The sequence below is a fragment of the Thamnophis elegans genome, chromosome 1 (assembly GCF_009769535.1).
Source record: "Thamnophis elegans isolate rThaEle1 chromosome 1, rThaEle1.pri, whole genome shotgun sequence".
Lineage (NCBI taxonomy): Eukaryota > Metazoa > Chordata > Lepidosauria > Squamata > Colubridae > Thamnophis > Thamnophis elegans.
Genome location: NC_045541.1, coordinates 127641469 through 127665778, shown reverse-complemented (window position 1 = coordinate 127665778; position 24310 = coordinate 127641469). Strand labels below are relative to the sequence as shown.

Sequence of the window (24310 nt, the reverse complement as noted above, 5' to 3'; positions counted from 1 at the left end):
CAGCGCTCTTGCTTAGCAACCAAAATGTTGGCTCAGAAACTGGCATTTGAAGTGCGCAAGTCTTAAAGCTGTCAAGTTACAAGACCCTTGCACCCCTAACCATTTAGAAAAAAAAACCCAGGGGTGTTAAAACTTGACAGCTTTAAGACTTGTGGACTTCAACTCCCAGAGTTCCTCCTCTCGCTCTTCATCTTGATGATGTGCGGACGGATGGGGGAGGGAACTGGAACTGGTTCTAAACGGCACGGTAGATTTGTGGAACCTCTTCTATACAAGAGGTTAGAACTGGCAGGAACCCACCCCTGAACCCCACCCACCCCGCCCCAAGACATTAAGCCCAGTGTAATATCATCAAAGTTTTGGCAAGGTTAAAAGTATTACTTTACACTGTACTTGTGAATGCATGTATAGCACATCTATGTTTATAGACTAGCAAGAATCTAACTTTCCCTACTAGAGTTTAATTGTGATTGACAAGCTCACTAACTTCGTCCTCAAGGGGATACTTAGAACCATTATCAAATATATGACAGCATATATTGTTCTCACAAATGGCAACAATATCACATATCATTTTATAGATAATGTTTCAATATCTTTCATTGAATAAAAGTTTTTTTTTTAATCAAGTTGCATTGGTAGCACTAAACTACACAAGGGGTTTGGAGGTTGCAGATGGCTGCATTACTCTAAATGTTCAAGCTTGACTGACCCATTTCATCAGCACTGTCAGAGCCTTGCACTGATACATGTTGACAACATTTAATCTTAAAAAATTGAAAGAAATGAATTAATATGCAAATTTCATCAGCTTTGTAATAAAAATGTCCTTGGAAAAAAACAGAGAACATGACCCCCAAGGAATAGTGTGAATTATCCCAGCTCAATTCTTTAAGTTAGTCAGAGGTATGTAAGTCCACAAGGAAATCAGCACAGATTTGACTTGGAAATAATTATGATGAAGAACAAAACACAAGCAGGTTGAATAAATGTAACAACCTGGGAAAAGTCTTAGTCCTGTTTGTTATTCACTTTGAATTAACAGGATTAGGTCTGTTTTTTTTTAAAAGAAAGGAACACAGCCATGCAATTTCCAACATTTAAATAACATGAAAACAATTTTGGGGTAGAAAAGTATCAGTTTTTTGTGGAAAATAAAAAGTTTCAAGAAAAAATACATTTTAAAACACATTATAACTTTTTCTGTTCAAGGTTAGTGCTGGGCAGCTGCATATTTTGTCTAGATAAAAAGCATTTGGTTCTACAATAACTGCAAAATATATCTTGGGGTTGAGAAATCGCCACCAATATTTGTGTTCATATAATTTATTCACATATAAATGAGCACTCAACAATATAGAGGCATCACTTACCAGCATACTCTAAACCATGACAATTTGCTCTTTTAAATAGTTGAAAACTATAGCTTAGCTATGGTTTAGCATATACGATTGCACTTTTTGCATTTAGCTTTAGTACTATTATTTACAACCGGAAGCTAAAATAATTAAGTTAATTTATTAAGAAGTGCTTATAAGTAATCTTCCACATATGAACACTTCCACATGTTCATCTGATGAGTCATGTATGAAACTCTGCATTGTCAACTACATCAGACCCTGTGGAATTAATTGGATATATTTTTTGGTGTACATTAAGATATTCAACTCCTTACAGTGCTCTCAATTGTTATGACTGCAGCTGGAAGAAAGCCAGTCTATTGAGAAAACACTATACATTTGCATCAAAGCTTCTCTAATGATTGGAGTTTAGAAGCATTCTTGAATATATGTCCACCAAAAATACGGGCTACCTTAATTTTTTTATTCAAATACTGCAATATAATCAAAGTGATTTTAACAGATTTGTAAGTTTGAATAATTGAGGTATTTTAAGTAGTGCTATTCAAGTTTAAGGAATATGATCCAGCACATATTTCTAATTGCTGGTCAAAGACATTATTTAACGTGCTGTCTATATAAACTCAAAGCATAAGTCATGTGCAGATTAGGTTTGTATGATATGAATTCTCATTACAATAGCACCTTTTTCCCCCTTTACAATTTCACCCTTTTGAAAAAACAAAGATAAGACTGGTATAAATTAACTAAGTTCCACAAAACATTTTTTTAATGAACAGACTAATCCAGATCAATACACTTTAGAAGTATGCTTTTAAAAAACCAAAAACAAACTAGCCACTTCACTTGAAAATTGAAAATGACGATTGTAATATCTCGGGGAACTCAGCATAATCTTTTAGCGCTTTTCAAATAAGCCTTCTGATTTTATATATCCCTGGAAGACAGGCACACTATAATAGGGATGATTAACTAACCATATTAATCTAGTCTATAAGCTTTTGTGGTTTACTACAAAAGGCTTTTTAAGTTTCTCCTTTCTTTCTTAATCTACAATCAGTAGAACCCCACATTTATGATGCCCTTTGCACTTATATGCATAAAATGAATAACCTTTCCGTTTAATTATGCAATATCCATTCAGTTTGGAAATGATATAAAGTTTCAGGTAGAAAAAGAATAAAACCTGTTTAAGAATTCAAAATGAATATGTGTCAAACTCATGCTAAATCTTAATCTTCTAGAAACATTTCACTAAAATAGATGTTCTTTTATCACCTGGCACATTAAAACCCACTGGAAAAAAAGAAAAAGAAAGAAAAGAAAATATTTGGTTAACACGCTGAAAAAGGGAACACTTTTCCAAGACACTCCAGGCTATTTCTTGCAAGGGCTGAACAGTTGTATAATATGAAAAATGTGTAATACTTGTGGGGCATTGCTTGTGCACAAATACCTCCGCCCATGCATTCATCATTCTGCAGGTATTGTCAGTGAAAGTTTAATTGCATAAACACTCTGTAACTGTTCTGTCATATTTCTTGTCAGTCTGGATTCCCTCTCCGGGCTCACTATCTCACAAAACTATAATTGAATTGCTACCAAGTCACAAGAGAGCCCCCCCCCAATAAAATCTTTATGAATAGAATTTGTTTCCTATCAGCAGATTTGACAAATTGTGGCAGAGGAAAGGCCTGTGTGATAATTTCTGAGTTTATTCTAAATCCAGTTATTTGCTGTTGGCTCTTATCTCTTCCTTAGAACTTTAAAGCCATGAGGAAAAAAATCCCAATGGGTTTACTAATGTTTTCCCCCTGCTTATATTAGAGGAAACCTAGGAAAAGAAATAACTGTGAGAATGCTCTGTCCTTTGTTGAGGATGGACATGGTGGGTCAGAGGTAGCTTAATAAATACAAATGGTGAATTCTGCATTAGGTAGAATTTCTCTGTAATTCATATGTAATAAAACATTTCTGTATAATGACATGATGCTTCAGATATACATTCCCGTACATTGTTCTACAAATAAGAGATAATTTTGAGCCACAAAAAACCATAGAGGATCCTAACACTGCACATTAAAGAAACTTATATACTATGTGACACTCTAGAATATTCCATGGTGGTCCAGAACTGAAGTATTGATCATTTTAGCAGGCTCTGATGAATTAATAAATCTATTACCTCAACAGAGCAGTTTTGGAAAACAGAATAGAATTGCCAGTTATTTTGAAAGCTCTTAAATAGATGACTTATACTTAATATAGAATTGGGTGAAAACATTCCACATTGCAAACACTTGAGATTCCAGAAAGACTGGACATTATATACAGAATGTGGCTACTACTATAAATAGAGCCGAGGTGGCGCAGTGGTTAAATGCAGCACTGCAGGCTACTGCTAGATCAGCAGGTCAGCGGTTCAAATCTCACCGGCTCAGGGTTGACTCAGCCTTCCATCCTTCCGAGGTGGGTAAAATGAGGACCCGGATTGTTGTTGGGGGCAATATGCTGACTCTCTGTAAACCGCTTAGAGAGGGCTGAAAGCCCTATGAAGCGGTATATAAGTCTACTGCTATTGCTATATTGCTATTGCTATTAAATAGCAGCCCTGAGTCTCATTCCACTTTTTCTCTTAAAAGCAATATTTATAATAAAAAGATGTAAAGGATGTGATATCACTGAGTGCTCTGGGTTTCTTGTACATGTCCCAATCTATTGACTGTTATTTAACAAAAGTATGAATAGAACAATATCTTTTATATTCTATAAGGAACCAAATGGGAGGACAATATTACTTAGTCAAATATTTGGGAAGGGAAGAGAAGGGGAAGACAATAGGATATTAGCATAACTCTCATTTGCAATCTGAAATTCAGTAATTATAATCTAAAATCCAACCACAGCTACCACTTTGTTTTTTCTTTTCTATAGAAAGACTTCCTTTCATGATTCAGCAGAGGTCAGACTCTAAATAATTTGAGGGCTGTCCTATCTGTGCATGCCATCTTTGCTGTTTCTTTGTTGTTGTTGTTGACCATGGCAGTGCTTTCTGTGGATGTGAAATTCCTGAGCAGATGATGAACTCAATAACCAAACAAAATTAAAACGAAGACACAATATAGGCTTCACTACACACATCATCATTAAACTTTAATGGAAACTAAACTATAATAAATTTTAATATTTCCAGAAAAACATATTAGAATAAAAACTGCTGGATCCAAATTGAGGATTATGTTTTTGCCTGATCTGCATTTTTATGTTACCCTTGATGAGCTGGCGCAAATGGGGGGGAAATAATTTCAATAAAAATATGAGATCATTGTATATCTTCCTTTAAAATTCTATTACTAGTGCACAGCTGAAACATGCTATTTTTTAAAGAGAGATGCAACTTCTTCAATACTGACAACAGTCTGCCAGTCAATGGTTTCTTAAATCTGTTCATCAAACTCATATGTGATTGATGGTTGTTTCTTGATTAAGTTATATTTTTGTAGGATACTTAATTTAGGACTTAGGTTAAGTATAGATTAGTGCATTAGGTGATTAAATAACATTTGTCTTGTAGGACATTTAAGTCATTTGTTTCTGACACTTGAGAACAAACTAGCAAAAAGCCACATGATGTCTCAATTCTTAAAAAACAATTTAAAACAAAAATCACTTTAATGAAATTTTGGAATTTTATACTGATCTGTGCAAATTCTTTAAGAATTTGTTAAAAAAATGACAATGTGTGCTAGGTAATTCTGTTTGTATATTTTTACGCCTCAGTTTTGATCTTTCCTCCCTTAATCATAGTAATAGAGCTTACCGGTAGATGCCTTCTTCTAATAAATTCCATTAAAAATTCCTTATTTTGATGGAACAGACGATTTCATTAAATCTAGCCTGTATTTAGAGAAATAGTTTTTCCACCAACTATAATTTATATATGGTATGCTGTGCATCTAAAGTATTCTATTGGTTAGATAAGAATCAGATACAATAGCTGGCATATGTCAACAGATTCACTGTATATGACAATATATGTTTGTTGAGTTCATATCGAATGAAATGAAAAAGTTCTGTTCTTGAGTTTAATGAGAAAAATCTACAATTTGAAGGAAGCTAGAGCTACTTTTTCCCTATAATGGGTAAGGCAACTTTTGTACTTCAGCACTGAAAGAACTTGGGGGAACATCAGGAGGAAATCTGCATTATTTCATCTAATTTGTAGCATGTTGTAAAAATAAACAACTCAGATCCCCAGGGCTGTTCCCATCTGGAAATGTTCACAAGCACAAAATTTACATTAAGAAATGGAAGGATGCTGTCTCATACTGATTATAATAACACAGTTACATTTGATTCCATATTCTACCAAACTGCAAAGAATAATGCCCTATGATTAAGCAAGAATCTTTAAAAAGACCTAATACATATTATATTATCTGGAGTAGTATTTTGATTTTGGGCAATTCCCCACTGCCTTATGTTAAGTTATAATCCTTTTGGATAGGAGTCAACCTATTGCTGCTCTGGAGCAATTCCTCCAATTGATTAAGGTACATTGTTGATTACTTGCAATACAAGTCTCAACTGATTTACCTATAGCAGACTAATAGTAGTTATCCTGCTGGGGACAGTGATATTTAACCGAGACACAAAGTTGACATATTCATCCATTTGAAAAGTCACTGCTATCAGAGGAAAAAGCCCTTAACCTATACCTTTACAGAAGATTGGTTACAGCACAGCTGTACAGCTACTTATAACACTTTTTAATTTGCAGTCTGTTTTATTATATTATTCTGTGCTGCTGGAAGAGGCCTCAGAAAAGGGCCAAAGCAATGCTTCCTGTTTGCTTTACGCTTATAATATGCATTGGATGAAAAATAGGACTGAGGGAGTGCTTTGCTTGAGTCTCTAAGAACCCAAAGCATCCGTTTAAAGATCTACATAGCCCAACTAAATAATAGAATCACATAACACAGCGACTGAAGGGACCTTGGAAACTGTCCACCATTAAAACATACTCTGATGAAAGGTAATTTGTTTTTTAGTTAAGCATTTTCAGGCCCCATATCATGTAGGGTTTTAAAGGTCAAAACTAGCACTTGAATTGAACCGGGAAGCAAACTGGCAATCAATGCAGTTTGTGGGCCACAGGTTGAAGCCAAAGTTTACTTTTGGCTTTGCATTTACAATTGTAGCATTTTGTCTGAAAGAACTGGTTCCCCATACTCTATTTGATAACTTTCAGTCTCATTAAAGAAGCACATGCAAAAAAAGAGAGGAAAAATTAGAAAATGCATGAATATCAAGAATTATTGTAAAACAAGCTATATGTGATGTTTAAATTATTAAATTAAGTACAGAATCCTTAGAAATCCATATATTATATATGCATGTCTCTCAGAATATCATCTGCAATTTGAAATCACCCACAGAGATAATACTTTTAATAAATACCTTAGAGTTGTTAATGATATTTAACTCAATAAACACCAAAATCAGAAGAATATGACCGTGTTCTTACACATCAGATTTTTTGCGTTAGTGAACAACTAGATTTGAACTTCTTGTCCCATATAAAACTTCTGGGAGGTTTTTAAAAATGTTTCAAGCCCATCAGTTATCTTGTGAAATTGAAACAGCATTCTATGTAAAGGTATCAATATATTCCCTTTGGGAAGCATAATTGTGCATGTGGAATGGAGGAAACTGAAGCAGTGGGCCATGTTTTTTTCAGTGCTCATTCTATCAAGACACCAGCTCTAATATCATCTCCCTCATTGCCCTCTGAACAATCTAGTAGACTTGTGGCTTCCATTCAGTGCTCTAAGCAATTTTGTGCAGTCTGCATCAAGGCATTGTCATAGCTCAGGATGGTGCTTGTCAACAATCTGCTGGCTCAGCAAGGTAGACCACACCAAGAATGCATCTTTGTACCTGCTATTAGGGCAGGGATAGTATTTCACATGCTTCCCACTTCATGATGTTTGCTGGGCTTTGTTTAAAGATGCTGCAATACTATGGATTCCCACTTCTACTCTCCTTTCCCATCATTCTCTTGAACCCCTCCTAGTAGCTCAGAATGCAAAGATATCTTGGATGATGGCAACCTTGCCTTGATCATCTGAAAGTAGAAAGAAATTCTGGGACAGAGTTTAAAATCAACTGGCAGCAGGCAGGTCAGGTGGTAGTCATTGCTCATGATCAGTGATTTTCTCCTTTTCTCTTCATCCATCCCAGCCAACAGGAGGGCAGCAGGGAGAGGTAGGTGAATTCAGTATTATTCAGGTTGATAGGAGCAAAGCATGTTCCAGGAGAGCAAAACACCCGTTTGCAAAGCAGGAGGAACAAAAGTGGTTGCCTGCTGCAGCTTCCAGAAGCTGCTCTGTGCTGTTTGAAGTTGTGAAGAAACTGCTAAATTCTCTACAGATTTCTCTGTCCAGGACTGTTCCTCACCCACGAGCTGTATTTGGGTGAAGGTATAAGGACAATCTTTTCCAGTATTTTTCAAATTTGGCAACTCACAAGATGTGAGCAATTCACAGAATTCTGGGAGTTGAAGTTCCACACATCTTCAAGTTGCCGTATTTTAAAAGCAGCTAGTCCCATGATGGTGAACCTATGGCATGCATGCCACAGCTGGCACTTGGAGCCCTCTCTGTGGGCACGCAAGCCATCGGCCAGCTCAGCTACACTATGCATGTGTGCATGCCACCTGCGGGCCAGCTGATTTACAAGTCTCTGCCGCATGCGGGAGACACATGCGCTTCCATGGGGTGCACATGAGGAGTACAGCGCTCACCCCTGTGCCCCGTTTTTGGTTTCAGGGAGGCCTGATAGGCCCAAAATAGGGTGCGGGGGGTCATGCACATGCACGGGGGGAGCATGGGAGGAGTTGTGCTTAGATGCGCAGGGCGCATTTCATTATAGGTGTGGGCATGCAAGGAGAAAAAGGTTAGCCATCACTGAGGTAGTCTATTTCCATCCATGCATTAAGGGCACCAAATTATCCCTTTACATCCCCAATGAGGCTCATAATTCCGGTTTTTGCCCTCAGACTAACCACTTTTCATTCATCATTTATGTGATATCTCAGATGTAGTGAGGAATCCCAAACCTCCATGTTTCCTATGAATCATTAACTGGAAAACAAATGGCAATTGCATTTTTTCCTGCGCAACAGAATGTATTCATTTAATCATTTTTAGCTTGCTTTTGATTATCGTTAATTTGAAAATGAGGTAAATTTGCAGGCATTATAACCTTTTATGGGAAGGTGACATGCCAAATTAAAGACAAAACATTTTTTTCCTTTGCAAATTGCCAATGCTGTATCATTTTTCTTTCTTGGCAGAATTGGGAATAATTTTCAGGCATAGTTGCCTCTTCTGAGGAGATAAATCCTGCCAAGTTTCAGATGATTAAAGTTCAAGGATTTTTATATTGGTATTCCACAACAAAACCAAACCAAAATATTGGTGTTCTGGTTAATGAAAAAATGCTGCCTTACAAGGCTAACAAATGGTGAAAAATAGCCCTGCTTCATAGTAAATTTATATTTAATAAATTTACATGTAACGGCATAATGTGGTACTCTTCATTTTCTTCATCTTTGACTCACTGGAGACATCTTCATCTATTATGAAAAAAAGGTTGGGATGCAGCCATTGATCTAATGAACTAGTTCACACATGACCCTCATGGTGGTCTGAGTTGGAGATCTTCTGCAATGAGGCACGCTGCTCCATAGGCATTGAATGTGCTTATTATTTGCTTAACTGTGATGTGTCTTTATATTCTTGCATGATCAGAAATATAATCAGTCAGTGACATCAACCTTAGCATTTTCTCACCAAACAGCTAATTATGCTTTTGACATTTTGGACTAATTTGTGCCTCAGTTATACCCTATGAGATCCACATTGCTATGAGATTGCTATGTATATTTCCTGGCTTTAACTCAAAGAGCTTCAGAAAAGTGCTGTAGACTCTGTGGAATGACATTAATATGCTAGTAAAATTATTCTTCAATGGTGTGTTCTCTGATATACCGTATTTTTCAGACTATAAGATGCACTGGAGTATAGGACGCACCATGATTTTGAAGAGGTAAATTTAAAAAAAAAAGGTTTTGCACTCTGCAGGCCTCCCAAACCCTCTGCACTCCTCATTTTTTGCAAAAAAAAAAAAAAAAGAGCATGCAGAGGCTTTGGGAGGCTTGTAGAGTGCTCCTGAGGGATGTGGGGGCAAAATCAGCCCATTTTCTGCTTGTTTTTGCCCTCCCCATTCCCCAGAAGCACTTTGCAAGCCTCCCAAACCCTCTGCACATCCATTTTTGCAAAAAGAAGTTTTGGTAGGCCAAAAGGGTGAGGGAAAAGGGTGCATCTTATACTCCAAAAATGTGCATTTTGCAAGGTGGGTAATGTTGAGTTTTAAAAGTTCTTACCCTTTTGATAAATTCCAACAATCCCTTGTCTTGATTCAGTTCAGACACAGATAAAATATGTCATTCCTGACAAAAAAGCACATCCGTCTACAGTTCTACAAACTGTAGAAATTACATATATTTTATTTAGTATAAAACAATAGTAATTAAATAATATGCAAATAAAAATGCTGCATTAATTCTGTGTCTATTCCTCAGTAATATGACATAGATTTCCTTTTTTTTTTAATTCAGTGTTTTTGAAAATGGCTGGTTTTTCATTTACTGAGCACTTAACAACAGTTACAATTTATTAAAAGGAGAGTACAGCAATCATAATCCCAAGCCTGCAGAACCATTAAAAGTAATGAAAAGACACAAGCAGATATGCGGAAAGTAAATTAACCATTCAGTCAGAATGGTCCAGAGGTTCCAGGCTTAAATTGTCCGGGGAATCTGCTGGAGAGATTCTACATCGCAATGTACAAATATCATGCACTAAATGGGCAATCTTTTGTACTGTTCAGTTTTTAGATTAAAAGAAAACCTGTTTATTCGATAAAAAAATTACTTGATGATATGGAAGCTGACATTTCAAGTGCAGACTAGAAATTACATGCCTCAGACCAATAATACTTTCTGTAAGTAAAGTTATTTGCATGTCTCGATTTTTACCCAATTGAAACCCCATCTCAGCATGGTTTTAGGTCTTTTCATTTTATATCTACCAATTTTTTTTCTTTTTGGTAAAGCCTGTTTTGAGTGTCTCCCAGATGATTTAAAACAAGACAATCAAAGAATTGTCTGCTTGAAAAAACATACTTCTTATTATAGTGCCGTACCACTGCTTCTTAGGTTAGCTTAGTCACTTACTTACTTCTATTACAATGCCAAATGTTATTTAGATTTCAGTCATTTAGTAATGGTACACTGAACACATCAAGCCTTCTGAAAAATTCCATACCTAGTAGTTGTTTCATTTTCATAATAATATGGTGATATCCTTTCTCCCATCTTCTCAAATTATACACACATTTTTAAGCACTGTCTCTAACAGAGACAATTAAACAGTTAAAGAGATGATAATGCACTGAACAGCAAACTTCAAAAACATATTTTTGTGCTATTAAGATAAGAAATTTTAGTTAATGGTACTTTAGGGATGTAAGAAGCTTTTTAAAAAGATGACAATATTTTTTTTGCAATTTGTATCATGTATTTGTATTGAAAGATAAGTGTTTAAGCTAAATCTAGCATCCTCCTTTGTTCTTTGTCAATGCAATATAAAATGAAAATCCTTCTCAAGAATATATATAAGGAGCACAATATTCACAGTATTTAAGTTTTAAAGATATATGTGATGAAAAAGAAAGAAAGAAAGAAAGAAAGAAAGAAAGAAAGAAAGAAAGAAAGAAAGAAAGAAAGAAAGAAAGAAAGAAAAAAATATTATTTGAAAAAGTGATTCTAGGAGACATGCTTTGCATTTTCAAATTTAGTTTCAAAGATATTTAATCTCTGTATTTTAGATAAATAGATTCAAAGATAGTTATAGAACTAAATTCACTTTTAGGTTGGCCCAACAAAATTTGATGAGAGCTATTACTAAATGACCAAACTAATATTTGAGTTAGGTGATGAAGGTCTCACTCCCAGATTGTCAGATCAATAGAAAGTGATAGATACATTAATGCCAAATCCATAACATAAAGAGTAGAAGAGGACTGGATTTGTTTGTTCATGGAATTCTACAATATAAAAGATGGTATGAACCAATATTATATTTTGATGAAGAAATCAGGGAGTTTGAAGAAAAGTGAGAAAGGAAATAAGAAGGAATTTGCTTGAAAAATAGATAGCAAAGGAAAGATGAACTCAAGGATGAATGGGTTAACACTGTGGCAATCAAAAATAAATTGAGAAGATTTGGCAGGAGACTAACAGTGGCATGGTATGTGTGGGAGCTGGGGTTACAGAATTTTCTGAAGATAAAATCGTGTGAATCGCAAAACAGAATGAAAGCTTAAATAGTTGAGATAACATGAGAATTCCCACTAGAGCAAAATTTGAGCCCTTCATATTTATAAGAAACATTTCAATACTATCTTTATCAAGAATTACAATAATTGCAGTTGTATTTTTGGTAGTATGATAATTGTGGAGCTTCATTAAAGTTTGTTTCATTTTGGAAACTCTTTGACTGCAGTTCCAATCCTTGTTTATGGAATGCAATTCCCACATAATATTATAGACCATATTTGTCCTGTTTCCAGAACTTTACCTGTCTAGTAACAGGAAACAATATACTGTTGTGCTATTAATCAAGAGAAATCCTGTGAAAGTGGAATTTTGGGGGGAGAATAAAAGACCATGTAAAATTTAATTCCCACTTATTCATAAAGAATTTATGGAGCCCATGTAAATTCTGAAGATTGCAGCAAATATCTCTTGAACTTAGATCCTGGTATAGATGAAGATGAATTTATATTACAGTAAGATGCTGCACTCAAAGATAATAAATGTTTAGTTTTCTGCTAAACTTACAAAATGCTTTGAAAAATCTCCATCATAACAAATCACAATATTTTTTATTTATATGCACATAGATTACTGAACCAACATAGTCAGTAGAGTAAAACTAGTTACTCTGATTTATTTAGAGCCGAGGTGCAGTGGTTAAATGCAGCACTGCAGGCTACTTCAACTAACTGCAGTTCTGCAGTTCGGCTGTTCAAATCTCACTGGCTCAGGGTTGACTCAGCCTTCCATCCTTCCAAGGGTAAAATGAGTGCCCTGATTGTTGTTGGGGGCAATATGCTGACTCTGTAAACCGCTTAGAGAAGGCTGAAAGCCCTATGAAGCTGTATATAAATCTAACTGCTATTGCTATTGCTATCTTGTTTTTCAGAGGAAAATCACAAGGAAAAAAGAGAATGTTAAAAAAAATCACAACAGCCAAGAATAATCTACTGTATTTTCTTCCACATAGCTTGGCAAATTAAATGTTTAGCATCTTAAATACTTCCTGTGTTTAAAATCTTATACCAATTACTTGAAAGTCAGCATCAATGAGTTCAGCAGGCTTGCTTCTGAGGATACATGCACATGACTGAAAAACAAATTTGTATCAATAAAGCAAAATATTTGTAGTTTAGAGTTGAAATGAGGAATCCTTGGTTCTCTCTGAGTTTCTTGTTTTCTTGCAGACATTTCATTACCCAAACTAGGTAACATCATCAGTCTAGCACTGATGATGTTACCTAATTTGGTAATGAAACGTCTGCAAGAAAAAAACCAAGCTCAGAGAGCACCAGGGACACCTCAAACAAATTTGTTTTTAAACTGTCCTTATATCCTCATAATTATTGTTTGTATAATCCCCCTGCTCCAAAAATTTCCAGTTTTCATCTGGAAAGGTTTTCATTTAAAAATACACTATTATTTTTCTGGTTGTTCTGATACTCAACATAGACACTTTAGTTTACTGTTCTTTATAAAATGATCGCTAATAAAATACTTTTGTCTTATGAGCTTGCTTCAAAACAACAGATCAAGTACAGTACAAACATATTTAAATAGTAGAAAAATAATTTCCCAAGTAAGCAAATAAAAGGCTTCAAATCAGCCTTTGTACTTCATTAAAAATCTTAAACTTCTCATGAGAAAAATTAACATTTAAACTACTGCTGCTTGGCCAAGCACTCCACCACACAAGAATATGAAATATCTCCTCTAAAAAAGTACAAAAAGGACAAAACCACAAATGTGGAACTTCAATTAATTTAAAGCCCCAATCAGCAAAGAATAAATCCTTCGCAGATCTAATTACCAGAGCTCTCGGAAGACCCAGGCCGACCAGCCAATCTTCCTCGTGTTTGAACAGCTTGATGAACTAGGGGACTGATGGATATCAAGTCATTTTGTTTAATTTATAAATGGATTTTCCCCTAATACTTAAATTATCATCAGTACAACACAATGAAAATGGGAACATTCAGAATGCAAAGTCTATAAGAGGCCTGGGAGGAATTCCAATGAGGAATGTCACCTCTGTTCATTCCTCTATACAATTGATCTAATTAAATACTGAGGGTGGAAAGGCAGTTTAAAATGTAGCCATTACTGTTTTCTTTTTAGCCTTAATTTATCTGTTCACATCTTTCAAGTACCTTCTGATGTTAAAAAATAAGAACTAAGAACTCTACAAGTCCCCAAGACTTTTCATTCTTCACAAGCTCATAGTCATAAAGCTTATTCAGTGATTTTCCTGAATAATAAATAAATGCATTACTTTTAATTCCTGCAACAATAAAAGAAAATGAGATACGAAACCTGAGCCTTTTCAATAATTTGAAAGAGAATCTACATTGACTGGTACTTTCTGTATGCATTGTTCAACCAAAATTAGAGCTTTGCTATTATACTTATTAAAATGTCTCTTTATTTCCAAACCTCTTCCTTATTTAATTACTGCTTAGAACCGAAAGCTGCCCTGAATTGTTAAATACAATTAAACCTATTCATCGTCTTTTCACACCGGCAACATGAGCTCAATTATTTGATTAAGGTCCTGCCCACCAACCTACTCATTCTGATTGTAATTCCCACCTGGCTCAGGGGTCTCAGACTGGGAAGATGAGGAAGCTGAGCTGGCTCCATCTTCGGCTGTTCCCTGCGAGAGAAGGCCTCGTCCTGGGGGAAGTTTCATGCCCAGCTGCTCAGCCATCTCCACGTGGTCACCAGGATGGACATAGTCAAACACACTGCTGCCTGTCAGTTCCACCTATGGGGTAAAAGCAGGGGACACGAGACATTAATGTAAGTTTTTCTTTTTTCATCTGGAATCTATTATAAATGCATCACTTCCATCAGTTCTAAAAAGTTGGAAACTTGAGATGTATATAATGAATATTAAAGCATCTGCTGCTCTGATATTGAAAATTGTATGTATCTTTTATGCAACACATATATCAACAGACAAATAAAAACTTCCTTTTTATTAGATTGTTTAGACGCCGAAGCAAAATTCCTTTGATTAGAATATGTAGTTTAGCTACAACTAGTTTTCCAAACCCCTATCCTTAATTGACCCTGAAAATTCATTTGCATTAAAGAAAAGTCAGCTGGAACACAAGCTCACAGTTGAAGCCTACAAAAGCTTTTTTTTTAAAAAAAAAGATACAACTTTACGAATATATTCCTGCATGAAATATGCATACCTTTTGAAATCAGCACAACCTTAAGAGAATGCAATGGCATGTTGCCAGGCTGTGTGCTATTGGAAGGCCCCCACCTACAATTAAACAAGCACTTTGCTTTTCCCTGATTATTTATTTACTATATTTGTAAATTGCTCCAATCTTATCACTCTGGGTGAAGTACAACATAGTAAAAACAAACCACAGACGTATAAAGGGTAAAACAATAATGAATAAAAAAGCAACACACACACACACACACACACACACACACTCCAATTACAAACAATCAGGGGATCTAGCAATGCAGCCCCCCCCCTTCAATGATATTGCTCTATGCAGAACTGGAACTTATCTAATGCTTTAAGGATAAACATGTACTTATGAAGTTCTGATATAATAAATTATTCAGTAAATATTCTAATAAATCATAAAATAATTGCAGTATATAATGGCATTGCTGAAAGGTGTCATGCACCCTTCAGTCACATGTAGATAACAAGTTATATTTGAATACTTAGTAAACATAAAGTTGAAAAGTTATTAAATTACAGAAAGAGCTACAAAAAACTATTCATTATATAAAAATATTTAAAAATATAAATATTAAAAGATTACAGTGCCGTAATATTTATAGCAAATTACCCCCTACCAAAATAAATAAATAAATAAATAAATCTGAGTAAAATTTAAATACTGTCATGTTAACTCAGAAGTCCTGCTATATACCATAAGGATAATTTCAAGATAAATGTGGATATTTGGATTGCAACCTGACTTTCAAATCACAACTTTTCACTTGTGTATTGTCTCTTTAATTATTCATTAAGATGAATTCAAAGATTTGTGATAGACAGCTATTAGTCACAGTGTTTTAGGGTTGAAAAAATCTTACAGTTTGAGGGAGAACCCTCGTTTTACCATTTATTACAAACATGACCTGAATTTTTATGAAATTTGATACCTTATAAAGATTTAGATTACACTCAAATTTTACTCTAATGTGATAATTAACGACAACAAAGTATCACATTATTTTGGTTATAGGCTAATTTTTCTGAATCTCTCTCTGGCTGTAGACATCAAGTAGGATTGGAGTATCTGGACCAGATAAAGTGATCTGAAGACATCAAGTAGGATTAGAGTGATCTGGACCAAATAAAGCCTTTTCCTGAGTTGTTCTGGGGCAAAGCTTCTAAATAAGATATTGGGTAGTTCATAATAAATACACAAATCTTGCCTATGGCGGTATACTCTTTTCCAGTAATAGGGAGCTGCTTTCTATTAGGTCAGTCTGTTTTTCACTGAGCTTTATTTTTTTCTGACTGGCAGTGGCTCTTCAGACCAAAGCCTTTCTTATCCCCTGTTTTCCCCCTCCCCTCAAACATGGGTCAGAGATCATTTCTGACTTTCTGCAGGCAAAGCATGTACATTCCTGTAGTCCCAGAAGGAGAACAATGCTGCTATTAGGCATTACTCAACTTTAAATTTGTGTAAATAGTCTCATTGCAGGGGCAAGTAGCACACTCCACCTAGTGTGTATGTATTTGTGTGCACGAAGCCCAATAATAAAGGGAAATTGAGGCTGACATATTGCCCCAAGTGGCAATGAAGAGATGAAGTCCCCAGAAGGTTGAAGGTATTTTAATTTGCAGCAGGGGAATCATTTTTTTCAGAATACTCCCTAAATAAAAACATTATTTGTAAGTATGAACAATCACAATAGAGAAAAGATTGGGTCTGACGCTACCATCTTCGATTGCTAGATGCAGTTGTGGTTTTACAGCCACTAACATTATTTCTCATTTTATTTTCAAATAAAATTAAATCAATAACAATTCAATAGCTACTAAGAGCTAAGGTTTATTGATTTAACAACAAAGAATTATTATTATTATCTAAATTGTCTGTGGCTTTCTGTGGTATTTTTCTAAAATTCTAAAGTTCTAAAATTCTCCCAATGCTGAATGAGAACAAGTGTGCCTCTGATCTAGCAACCACTCAGATTTAGTTTACCCACAAAGTAATTCATCTAATTGGTAACAAATCCAATGCTCCATCCAAATCAAGGCAGTATTAAAAAAAAAACTGTAACAAGCAATTTATTTATTTATTTATTCAATTTCTTTAGTTGTCAATCTCATTCAATGATTCTGGGCTGCCTACAATTCCAAAAATATAAAATAATTAAAACAATAAAACATTTTAAAAACAATAAAAATAATATTCATTAAAGGACACCAAAGCTCATTTACTCCTTAGAGTAAAGATTTTAAAGGCAAATAAGCAGGCCATATCAAATAGCCACCGATCAAATGCCAATCAAAACTATTCTGGTTTTGGTATTCTGCCCTAACTGAAAATTCAGAATAAACTTCAGAAACATGTAACACATGTGTCTTTTATTGTATATTATAAACAATATTTTATTGTATATTATAAAGAATTTATATTCCTTCCTTCCTTCCTTCCTTCCTTCCTTCCTCCCTCCCTTCCTTCCTTCCTTCCTTCCTTTTCTATAGCTGCTCATCTCAGACAATGACTCTTACAATTGAAGAAAATATATTACAATTTAAATACTAATAGCATTTTAAAGCAATAAAAACAACAAAGGCATCCAATTAAATATACATAGCACATATTACCAGAGTACAGACAGTTGATTGCTCCTCAACCTTGCTTTGCAACAGACAATGAGGGATACCGACAGTATTGCCAGTGGTGTGCTGGCAAGTATATAACAACTCGCTCTGCTGTCTCCATAGTCCCTGCTGTTCCTTGCTGCAAGCCACCAGTCAATCAGCATACTAAATGTCGCACCTCAGCTCTGCTCAACTGGCTTGCAAATCTCCACAAAATTTAATAATCACATCTTGTAAACTGCCTCTAGCACACCACTGCATATAACTGTATCTTTGATTGGGAATATATTATTAATGACATATACCTAGGATGTCAAACTCATGTCGTCACAGTGGTGTCACATGGTATGTCATGACTTTTTTCTCCTTCGCTAAACTGGGTGTAGGCGTGGCCAGTGTGTGACACATCAGGTCCGCCGGCCGTGAGTTTGACACCCCTGACATATACTGATAGAGATTCTGCACAAATGGTTGGACTCTTTATATAATCAGATCTTGAGTATACTGATCATGTTCAGGACAAATTTTTATAGCAGATTTCTGGGCTTCCATTCATTAAAATTAGGATGAAGTCTTCCAAGTGCAACAGGACTGGCTAAATCTGAGGAACAGCAAATCAAAATGACCAGACATTTCAACGTGAAGAAAAAAACAAATTATAATGCAGTATTTTTTTTAAATAAGAATCTACATCTGGAGGAAAAGGCTATTACATTATTATCATTCTTACACATTTTCTTTTTATTGTTTGTCAAAATTTTGCTTGCTGTGATTTATACTTTGTAATATTACCTTGTTTAAGAATATTATAAGCCAGCATGCAAATCTGAATAGAACCATGGGATTAAAAAAGTTCAAATACATATGTGATTTGTGATAATCTCCAGAATAGTCTCCAGATTAAAAGTCATTTATGGACTAAGTACTTTGATGACTCAAAGGGCATGGAAATATGGTTTTGATTTGTTGCAAATCTGTATGGCATATAACTTTGTACTGCAACCAGTATGGCAATAGGCTTCATAGCTGATCAGTGTTAATAATACAGAGTTAGGATAGCCAGTTGACCATTGCAATATTTAAAGGAAGGAATTTTGAGGAAAAAACAATGGCCAGAAACAATCAAATAATTTACTGAACTGCTCCAATACATTTCCGGGCAAGGCAAGTGTGCCTTTTTAATGATCACTAATTTCAAACAAACAATAATTATAAAGAAATATAAAAATAGTCATTTTATTAATTTCATTTGATATCTCAATTTCTCAAATTCAGTTTACCAAACTACTGCAGTGTGAAATGCTTAGCGGCCATGCTTACTATTAACAGGATTATTGACATATAATCCCTTCTTCCCAAGGGGCAGGAATGAATTTGTGACCCTGATTTATGCTTTGTTATCATATTCAATGAAGGAAATGTCAGTGAAGAATAATCCTGTAAAAAGTATATTTAGCGGTAAAATAAAACAATCTCTTTACATGCTAACTTTTCTAAAAATAAGCATGTCAATTTCAAGTGACGACTTACTGAAACTGTTTATTTTATAAGATTGTCTGCAACTGAAATATGCTTAAAATGCAATTGGGGGCTTTTAATTTAAAATCCAATTCCTAATTTACAGGTAGTAAAGGCAATTTTTACTTGACACTGTATTTTATTTTAGGCTTAAATGAGTTAAATAATATGCTTTTCATTCATCATTCTTTCTATTGAATTGCTTTTATTTAGTAGAAGGAAGACACGTTGCTAAGGGAAAAGCAAGGTTATGAAATAAGGAATGCACTTGAATAAATGGGGTTTGGCACAATGGTCTGGTATTAATTCATTATTATTCTAACATCTATATGCTGTTAAACACTTCCAGGCATGTTTTTGAAGTAGCTTTCCTTTTTTCTACACCTCTTGGTTTGGTTTGTTAAGATAGAGAAACTTTTAAAAGAGATTGGAAACAACTCTGCCCACATGTGCAAAAGGATCAGTTGTATAGCATATAGTAAAGGGAAATGATATAAGGGTGAAGCCAGAAACAAAGTGTGAAAGAAAGCATCTGTCTTCAGATTTGATGTTAGGCTTATTTGCTTCTGAAAGTGGTTTATTTCTTCATCAAGACTCTTCTTTTTACCTATGTTGCTATATACATTATGTTCTTGTCAGGGAAAAGTCTACTTTATCTAACTAGCAGAAGATTAAATGTGAATGGAATCACGTGCAGTACAAATTATGTGATTAGAAAGTGACAGTGAATCAGAGTTGGTATTCAGCAGGTTCTGACCAGTTCTGGAGAACCGGTAGTGGAAATTTTGAGTAGTTTGGAGAACCGATAAATAACATGCCCACCTATTCTCTGCCTCCTGAGTCCCAGTTAATTGGGAGCAAATTGGGATTTTGCAGTAACCTTCCCCTGGAGTGGGGAGGGAATAGAGATTTTACAGTAACTTTCTCCTGGAGTGGGGTGGGAATGGAGATTTTACAGTATCCTTCCCCTGTCATGCCCACCAAGCCACGCCCACAGAACCGGTATTAAAAAAAATTGAATCCCACCATTGCTGTAATGACTCAGATGTAAATCCCTGCTCAACAATGAAACTCAGGGAATCACTTGGACCTCTTAACCAAGGCCAGAGAAGAACACCCTTCTTCAGGTGAGAGGGATTACACTTGGCCTTTTAATTTGTTGAGAAGTCATGAGGGGTGGCCTTAAGACATCATAAACTACCAGATTGCGCAAGGCCTACGTTTGGCCCAGCTGTTTTTGCATTTTTTGGAGGGGTGTATTTGAAGCGTAGTTCCATAATGGCAACATTGCCCATTTTGAGCTGACTTTTTAAAGGGGAAAATGAGTACTTTAAACATTTAAAATGTAAAAGAGCCCCTAAGACGCATACACACAAATGGACTGAACATTTCAGCCCTGCAAATTCAGGAGGGAAGTCTGTGTATGGTGAACTGAGAAATTTGAAATTACAAGCTCATGAAATTTTTTCTCAGACTATGGGAGATGGGGAGAATGAAAATTGAAGAAAGGCAGGGTACAAATAAATATATAACTATCTTTTTTTCAGAATAGTATTATTAGTTTTCTAATTATTGATATAAAGTGTGAGAAATCAAGAGGCACAAATCAGAGTCTAATAATCAGCAAAAAGACAGATATATATTATAAATCAATGCGGTTGACAGGATTTCTCCCTATTTTATTTACAAATTAAAATCTATTTATATTCTACATTAACCATTAAATTAAACAGTTTCTAATTAAATGTTGAAAAATACTTTGCAATAGAATCAATCCACTGAAATACACTGCAGTTAAAGAAAAAGTATTTACATGATCTACTACTATGCAGCAAATCCCATATAGAATTTCTATGAACAGGTAAGAAATAACAGCATAGAGAATTTGATTTGGCAGGTAGAAGCCTTATATTGATACCTGCTGATTAATGTGTATGCTTTCCGGGAGGCATAGATATTGGAGTATTAACTTTTCAATTCCTTAGTCACTGCATAGCCTGACTGATTATTGGTTATTTAAACATAACTTTGATAATTTTTGCATCCCTGCCTCATTTGCATCAGGTCTGGGCAGAAGTCAGTTCCAACATCACTGTAGGATCAGGATTGTGTAATAACAATTATAAGGATTCCAAATATTTGCTGTCAAATGAAATGAAAAGAAAAATACATTGAGTTATGGATCAAAACTGGATGGGTACAAGGATACAATAGAGGACATTGCTTAAGCTGAGACAGGATACTAATTTGTCTAATCAATTACATGTATGAGCACCAGACTGGATTAGAGGACCTCCAATGTCTCTTCCAGCTCTATTCTGATTCATTGATTGATATAATGGTAGCAGTTTTCCTAAATTTCAAGCTAGAGACTTTCCCATTCCATCTGACGATGCCAAGAACTAAATGTAGGAACCTACTGCTTGTACAAAATGTGCCATATCTATCAGCTATAGACCCTTCTGTCTGAGGGATTGACAAAATGGCAAGTTCATATTCAATAAAACTCTGCAGGCTAATAATTTAGAGGGTTCCCTCCCCTCCCAATTAGTTTTAAGCCTGCTCATAATACTCCACCAATTCTGAGTCTTTATTAATAAATAAAAATATATCCAGAAGAAATTGTGGACTGACTGCTTCTGGCTTATGATACCTCATCGTTTATCTGCTTAAAACATTTTTGGAGGAGTCAGATATTGCCTATATACACTCAGTTCTGTTGCTTTTTTTTTTTTTTTTGCATCTAACACTTGCCTGTGTTTTGATTAAGAATTAATGAATGTGTTGAAATTAAAACCAGAATGTCAACAGGAAGCATGGATTAATTATTGGAATTCAATGACTTCTGAAACAATATGCTATTCCTGAAATATCAGATTCACTACTTGAATGAATGTTTGGCTTGATTCTCCATGTCCTTTATGATGGCAAGTAGTTGTTTGCTAAATTAAATTCAATACACCAGTTATCAATATTCTTGAACCAATATTTTGTCAAATATCCCTGAAACGGATACATAATGCCTAGAGTACTGCAACTCATTCATATTGGGGCCACATTTGAAGATCATCCAAAAGCATTAGCAGTGCTAGGTTATCAAGCTACTGGTTCACACTGGTTTGGGTGAACTGGTAGTGGAAATTGGGACTGGGTCGCCAAACTGGTAGGGACAGCAGGCTGGCCCAGCCCCCAAACCGGTTCCCTGGTCACCCATGCCATTGCCAGCATGTTTTTTAGGCACTTTATAATGTTTACAGGCAATTGCGCAAGCAACTCGCGGCAGGCGAGCACACGAGCAAAGCAATCAGCATACGCACAAAGCATGCGCAGAGTGAACTGGCAGTACCTCCGGCAGCAACTCACCCTGAAGTGATATAACTGGTGCAATATATACTAAAATTTATGTTTTCTATTTCTTTATTAAATTTGTAACTACTGCAGTTAAATGACTCCTAGTGGTTCACAATATAACCATAAGAAACAATAATACAGAACAATGTCTATAATAGAAACTCAAAATTATTGAATAATAAAAATCAACATAATAGCCCCCACAACTCTCACCAGATTGACACGTCACCCTCCAACTGTTTAAGTATAATGTGCCATCTATTCTTAGTGACTACACAAATAGATCTTTTACAGAATAATCTGTCTCCATCCTGGCCCTTCAGATCTTTCAATGAGGTACCCATCAATAGCTATTTTACTGCTGGTCATTCACTTACTTTTATCTTTCCCAGCATTATAGACTTCTCAAAATGCCTTGTCATCGCATACTAAAATGTGCCCAAAATATACTAATTTGAGACTAGTCATTTGTGTCACAAGCGAGAATTCTGGATTTATTTGTTCTATAATTATGTGGTACCTAGAAATCCTTAGACGTACATGTATTTTTAGCACTGCAAGTTTTCTTCCTTGAATAAAAATTATGAAAGACAAGGTGGAACCCTGTGAGTTAAGCTAAGAAAATGGCCTAAAAACAAATAATAATTTAATTGCATCTAATCATCTTTGGAAATCTATCTGGCCATCAACCCCAAATGATTCACAGACATGGTAATCAAAGCTGTTTTTAAATCTACCAAAATCCACAGGGGTACTTTTTGTTCTTACATATTTCCCAGGGTAGGTTATCTACTACTGTAAAGCAAACAGGAAACAATCCAATACAGAATGTAGATTGGAAAAAAGGAAATACTTGACTAAACAATCATGTTTTATATTATACCAAGTTCTCTCACACTCTTTTATATAAACATGTGTGAATGTAAGCACTAAACTTCACATAATTGTATATAGTTGCAATTAACAGTTTTTTAAAAACCCATTTTTAAACATTTGCAGCAGTCATTGAAGTGCGAAGGTTTATATAGATAGTGTTGGAAGTTCATAAAGTAAACAACAGCAACAAAAAGCCACTCTAAAATTGCTCTTTGACAGAAGAGGAAGACTTCATTTTGGCAATTATTAATTTTGGGGAAAAGTTCTCAGGTTTATAGTCTATAAGAATTTATTATTTTCCAAATGTCTTCATCAAAATTCAGCATGTCCTTAACTTGGTTGGGTTTGCTTGCTTGCTTATTTATATCTCTCCTTTATTATTATTATTATTTTTTTACAAACATCTTAAGGTAGTGTACACATCTAATCCTCTTTCCTCCTATTTTTAAAAATAATTATAAAGTGTATATTTAATATTATGTACTGGGTAGCTTTTTTCTGAACATAATAAAAGTGATATAAGGAACTAGGGAAGAATGGTTGGAGTGAGAAACCTCAAAATCCAAATACCTCAAAATTACATGAGTTTGGAAGTGGAATACAGGTAATGATGAAATAATGATAAATAGTTTTATGTGCTGTGTGGTGCTCACTATTCATATATTATTGCTGTAATCAAAGTTTATATTCAATTAATAAGCATCAAATCTCAAATGTGAGATTTGATAAGGGACTTTGGATTTGAATTTGCCAAGTTGCACAGACATAGCTACGGTAGCTTGATTTTGCAACCTATTTATCCCCAATTAAAAGTCCTGCAATTGTGTGAAATACATTTAATATCCTGTGACTCTTGTCTTGTCTTGTTCTACACATAGAATGGAGATTTGAAAAATAAAATACCTGTTATCGCATACTGCAACCTGTACATGATCTTCT

The 24310-nt window shown here is 35.0% G+C and overlaps 1 protein-coding gene across 1 annotated transcript in view; it reads right to left on the bottom strand.

Moving 5' to 3' along the window:
- NPAS3 (neuronal PAS domain protein 3) overlaps positions 1-24310 on the bottom strand; it is a 488908-nt gene that overhangs the window by 89717 nt on the left and 374881 nt on the right. The window contains 1 exon segment of the mRNA XM_032213697.1: positions 14395-14569. Coding sequence (XP_032069588.1) covers positions 14395-14569 — 175 coding nt within the window.